The 6,084-nt window shown below is 43.6% G+C and overlaps 1 protein-coding gene across 3 annotated transcripts in view; it reads right to left on the bottom strand.

Annotated features, from left to right (window-relative positions):
• Positions 1 to 1,514: 1,514 nt before the first annotated feature.
• The window catches only part of UPK1B (uroplakin 1B), a 28,980-nt gene continuing 24,410 nt past the window's right edge, over positions 1,515 to 6,084 (bottom strand). For all 3 annotated transcript variants that reach the window (XM_020891753.2, XM_070466004.1, XM_020891754.2), the window contains exons 7-8: positions 3,903 to 3,986; positions 1,515 to 2,427 (exon numbers count right to left, since the gene is read on the bottom strand). In XM_020891753.2, the coding sequence (XP_020747412.2) occupies positions 2,377 to 2,427; positions 3,903 to 3,986 (135 nt within the window). In that variant the 3' untranslated portion in view covers positions 1,515 to 2,376. The remainder of the gene's footprint in view (positions 2,428 to 3,902; positions 3,987 to 6,084) is intronic.

Raw genomic sequence — 6,084 nt, 5'->3', positions numbered from 1 at the left:
TCCAGAGCCCAGCTCTCCTGCTGTCGTCCCTCTCCCTGGACCGGTGGGGTGGGTGTGGGCCTTCACGAGGCTGGGTCTGGGTGCCTCCTGAACAGTGTGGCTTGGGTCTTGCTGTGAGCCCCACTTCCATCCCAGAAGGAAGAGGGGTAGGGCTTGGCTTCCTGGGCAGGTGGAGAGGGTGGACGCAGGAACTGGGTAGAGGAGCTGCTCTGAGGTTAAACTTCAGAACCCGGTAGCAGGAAGTTTGGAGTCCTGAATGGCTGGACCCTCTGCAGGGAAGCCCTCAGGCCCGGGTCTGTCTCAGCTGAAAGATGTGTCCTCCCCAACAGGGGCTGAACACATTGGTTACCTGGGCTCAGGGTCTTACGTGGTAGGAGGCTATCTGGAGAGGGGTTGGTGGGTAGTGACCAACTGAAGCCCATTCTTCTTCTAGTTACTTCCTGATGGAGAAGGCAGGGGGTAAAATTTAACGAGCAGCCAGCGGGCCATCTTCCTCCACAATAGCCCTTTCCAGCTCGCATTCCTGAACTGGATTCTACCAGTGAAGATCCATCTCAGTTATTCAGGAAAAGTCTACAGAGAAGATTAAGAGAGTATAGGCTAGCTGTCATTCACACTTTAGTATGAATTAGTTTACAAAAACGCTTTCCCTTAACCCAGCTGAGATCAAGTCACAAGGAGAATGGAATTTTGTCGGGAAAGAGCTCTGAAGCCTTTGAGATGGAAGGCAGGAGTGGGTCCGAAACAGGATTTGCTCAGGCTTGAGGGCACTGGGAAATCCAGTTAGCAGCAAAACAAAAAGACACCGGAACACATGAGAGAGGATGGAAAGGGAGGTGGGAGAGGCGTTTCAAAGCTTTGCCCAGAAAGCTTCTTTCTCTTCCTTTCTTCAAAAAGACCACAGAGAAACTTCTCAGCCATGTGCAGGTGTCATTTATCTTGACACACCAAGCTCTATCCTGGAGAGGCGAGTGAGGCCGGGGAGGGGCAAGCTGGTGGTGTGTCGTAATAGGAGCCTTTGACCCCTGTCTGGGGGAATAGGGTCCTCCTCCAGCTTTACCACCCAGGTGCAGGCCAAGGTGCCATCCCCCCCCCCCCCCCACTTTGTCCCTCCCTGCCCTGGGGCTCAGTCTGATGCACAAGAAAGGTCAAGGCCTGGGACCTGGCTATTGCATGGAAGTACCTGAAATGCCAGGTACATTTTCTTCATGGAGGGTGCGGCTGAGCAGTTGGAGTCAGAGATGCAGGGGGAAAGGATTTGAGGAGCAGCAGCCCCATTCCCACTTCTGGGTGAAGTGTAGCGGGAGCAAAACGTTAACAGAAACTTGGAAGTTCCAACCATTTAAATGTACAGTCAGATTACCCAGTATCCACCGGAAGCCACACCTTACTGCATTTTCCATCTGCTAAACTTTAATTCCCGTGAGCCTCCTAAGCTCTTCTGTTGGAAAACCCATTTTGCTAGACTCATACATGACCAATTATGACAGTGCTGAAAAGAAAAGGAAGTGAACATATTTAAAACCCTCTTTATTTATATAAAGACAAATGTTGTTACAAGAAATTCCTTCAGGATCACAAAAGTAACATATCAGAAGAAAGATATTTTGCAGTGCACAAATCACCCTAAACCACCTAAATAACAGCTGACTTGCTTCTTCCCTGTTGGAAAGCAGTTTTAGGTTGAAGGTGGTAAATATGTAACAGGTCTCTCCTTTGTCCCAAAAGTTCACATACTTTTAATTAGTGGGAGAATTGAGGTTACCAGCATGAATCACTCTGCAGTGTCTGAGAGGAAATTTCAACCACTGTTTGCTCAAGATCAGGCCTTGTCTTGGATAATAAAGGGTTCCCAAGCTAGCTTTAAGAGAATCACTTGAGTCTGTAGGTGAGAGCCACCATAGGACAAAGGCAAAAGATATGTTTCAGCAATCTTCTCCTTAGTTCTCTCACTGGGACTATACTGACACAATGAAAGCCTTTGAAGGGTACTTTTAGAAAGCAGTGAGAAATGCAGGTAGATTTGCTGTCCCAATACAGACTTGGCTTGCAGTATAACACAGGTTCCTAGAAATGTCTTTAGGCCCCCACATTAAAAATAAACAAAGATGGGAATAGTTATTATCTACTATCCCAAATCCTCCCTTTCCTACAGTCTATAACAATGCTGCAAACTCCTAGATCAGGGTGAAAACACATGTGCTGAAAATTTCAGGAGTCTGAGAGCCTAAAGGAACTCCCTACCAACTGACTTGGCAATTTGAGGAAGAATGCCTAAGTTCCCGGGCAGCACAAAGGTAGAACATTAGGAGAGAGCATTTCCAGCACCAAATCCAAAGTCATTGTGGGGAATGGTATGGTGGGTGCACTTCATTCTTAATAGTCAATTCTGCTCCAGTAGAACATGGTACCCAGGAGAACCCAGAACTAGAATACAAGAAAAATAAAAATAAATAAGGAATTGTTCTAGAAACATTGTAGTTGGGGGGAAAATTATGTTAGGTTCATTCAAGCTTAGGTGACACTGGATTTTTAAGAAGAATCTTGCCTTAAGCATCACAGAGGCAGAGGTGACTGAGTCCATCCTGTTACATGCATTGCAGGTGGATTCTTTACTGACTGAGCCACCATGGAAGCTTATCTTGTCACACAGTGAACCAGTATTTTCCCAAATGACCAGTCATGAATGGGTAAAAGATTTGTGCAAATTGCAAGACACATCAATGTAATGTACTTTAATGTAACAGAGCCCTAAAAGTTCTTTGATGAAGTTTCAGATTCCATATTGCAACTAACCTTTAAGAAACTACTACTATTTGACCAGTTTTATGTAGTGCCAAAGAAGAATATTCAGTTATTTTCAGATAAGGTTACCAAAATATTCCTCTTTTTTTTTTCAACTACATATCAGTGTGTAGGATGGATCTCCTTCAAATCTTTCAATGTAAGCAACATAACAGATTAAATGAAGATGAAATATGGGAAGCCAACTGTCTTCAGTAAAAGCCAGACATTGAAGAGACTTCCAAAAATGTAAAAAAACGAATGCTACTTTTCTTGCTTTCTTTTTGTTTGAGAAAATAGTCTTTTTTTCCCACAGAAATATATTGTTCATAGTAACATGTAATAGTTTGTTATTGTTATTTTAAATGAATTAACACATTTTTAAAAATTCTGTGTTAATTTGTAACAGGGTTAGTTGGTTAATTTCCCTCATAGATAAAAATCTTTTTGGAGTCCTCAGTAATTTTTGAGAAAGTGAAAATGCGTTCTGAAACCAAAAGTTTGAGACTGCTTTCTGAATGCAATGGGTCTTAATCCTGACAGCAAATTAAAATCATATGGAAAATTAAAAAAAAAAAACAAAAGACCTGGGTCTTGCCCCTAAATCAACTGAAATCTGAATCTCAGAGGTTGGGGCTCAGGTATGCTCCCCTCTGGCTCCTCCATGAGGTTTTAATGTGCAGTTAGGACTGAGACCCACTGTTATACCCTCCTGGCTGCGTGTGGATCAAATAAAGTGGGCAGAAAGACCTGGGGAGACTGGTGAAGGTCAGCCCTTTGTAAGGAGGGAGGCAGGTGAGAACTGGCCAGGAGGCATCTAGAGAAATGACTGTCTGTGATATCTACTTGTAATGAACTTATAAGATCTAGGGAGATGGAGAAGACGCAAGTGCACCCGTCAGCCAGAGAAGAACCTGGTTGGTAGGGGAGGTTCAAGCCTACCTCCCCCTGGAAATCCACTGTCCTTCCCCTGGTGCCAGCAACCCTGCTGACAAGCTCCCAGGTCTGAGCTTTTGTTTCTAGACAGTCTAGTGTGGTTGAGTTAACCAGGGACAGTCTTGAGGTCTCTCCTCATCACTATCCTCTCAGAAATAAAACATGCAATGGGAAATACTCACAGTCCAACAGAGAATGGCAAATCCAAACCACGCAACTCCCCAGGCATGTCGGTTCATTGGTCCAGAGATCAGCTCATAGCAGCCCTGGAGAGGAGTGGGCGATTCCACATCCGCATGAAAGGGACCAGAAAAAAGAAGTAAAAGATGGTGGGAAGGTGATGTGAATCAACGCCAGCCCAAAGTCCAGTTTAACACGACCAGGCTATTTCTATATCCCCGTGGACAGCCAGGTATTAACTATGCTGTACTGAAGAAATAGGAATAATCTTGATGAACAGCTATTCTATATCATATTTATTTCTGTTTCTTTTCGTTCGATCTAACTAACAAAGGTGCTGCTATTTTAGCAAAACATTTTCATATTGAATATGTGGCAATGTAAAGTATTTTTAATAAAATTGAGGTTTTTTTCTCTCCCTAAAGATTTTATTGGTGATTTTTTGAAGGCAGAGTCACTTTTTGATTTGTTTTTCAATAAAAGTGCTTCTAGTTAATGAGAATTAGGTTTTATTTTTTAATCATTAGAGGAACTCCTATACAGTGCTTTCTGAATTCTCATTTGACATTGTACTTAACATATCTTTACAGGATTCTAGAAGAGCCGTCGTGTGTGTGCGAAAGAGTGATTCATTTTTTACTCATTGAGTCATTCATTCATTCATGCATGCCATAATCTGGTTAGTTTTATACATAGCGCATTCTGTCCTAGTCTCCATGCAAAGTGCTGGACTAATACACAGGCATAGGGCTAGACCTGCCATCTGAGTGGCCTCTGCTAAAGCCCTTGAAATCACAGAAATGCCTAGGAGATGCAGTGACCAGATTGGTTTTATGAACCACTGAGATCCAGAGAGAAATATCTCTGAAAGGCCGACCTTGAAGTTTATGCCCTGCCCAGTGTCTACTGTTGGTCACTTGAAGTTCTGTCCTTTCTGACCCCGCCCCAGTCTCTTGTCCATCCACTCCCATGCCCTGGCTTTGCTATATATGCCTTGATTTCTCTTCATTTACCCTACTCCATCTACCTGACCCTTCCATTCACCCTGATGCTCAGATGAGTCTTGGAATTATCCTTAATTGTTTTTCTCTTAAGCACATCTGTTTGGATTTAAAATACACTTCAAATCCAAACATGTATTACTTCCTACTATCACCTTGGTCCACCATGGCCTCACTCCAGGGTTCCCACAGTCTCCTCCTCGCTGGTTTCCCTGAGGCCCAAGTCCACCCTTGGTACCCTACTAGTTTTCATACAGTGCCAGAGGGGTCCTAGTAAAACATGTCAGATCACTTCGCCTTCCTGCTCAGAACCCTCTGAAGGTTTCCTACCACCTTAAGATGAAATTCTGAGTCTTCATGATGGCCTATGAGGTGCTGTAGGAAACAGCCCTGCCTCTGTCTGTGGCCCCAGCCACTGCTAGCAGAGGCTGTCCTACTGCAAAGCTGGGGCTCAGGGTTCCTTAGTTGCAAGACCGTTTCAAAGCCCTGTACCTAATTTTGTATTCAGAGTATGTGAAAACATTTAAATTGTTTTTCCAAAGAATACCTCTCCACAAATCTGAAAAGCTTTAGGCCCTAAGAAATCTACCTTCTTCACTCCTACTGTTCTTTACTTGTTCTGGCCTTGCCCAATGGATTGCCTTGAGAGCCCTCACCTTAGGGCCTTTTCACTTGCTACTTCCTTTGTTCAGAACTCTCTTCAATTTTTTTTAATTGAGGGTCTCCTTTCCTCACTTAATTCAGAACTCTGTGCAAGTATCTTAATAAAGTCTTTCCTGACAACCAGAGAAAAATAACTATCTCCCCATCATCTTCTATATCTTTATCCTGCTTTATTTCTGCTCATAGCACTTACCACTCCCTGGAGTTGATTGTGTATTGGTTTGGTAGCTTGTTTGTGGTCTGTCTCCTATACTACAGTGCAAGCTCTATGAGGGCATGGACTTTATCTTGCTCTTTATTGAATCTCTAGAACCTAGAACAAGTGCCTGGTGCAAAGTGGGCACCTGGTTAGGAAGAATGGAACATGGTAGATTATCCTTAATTGTTTTTCTCTTAAGCACATCTGTTTGGATTTAAAATACACTTCAAATCCAAACATGTATTACTTCCTGCTATCACCTTGGTCCACCATGGCCTCACTCCAGGGTTCCCACAGTCTCCTCCTCGCTGGTTTCCCTGA

This window comes from Odocoileus virginianus, chromosome 4, assembly GCF_023699985.2.
Source record: "Odocoileus virginianus isolate 20LAN1187 ecotype Illinois chromosome 4, Ovbor_1.2, whole genome shotgun sequence".
Taxonomy (NCBI): domain Eukaryota; kingdom Metazoa; phylum Chordata; class Mammalia; order Artiodactyla; family Cervidae; genus Odocoileus; species Odocoileus virginianus.
Note: the sequence above shows the minus strand (reverse complement) of the source record. Positions and strands in the feature narration are given on the sequence as shown.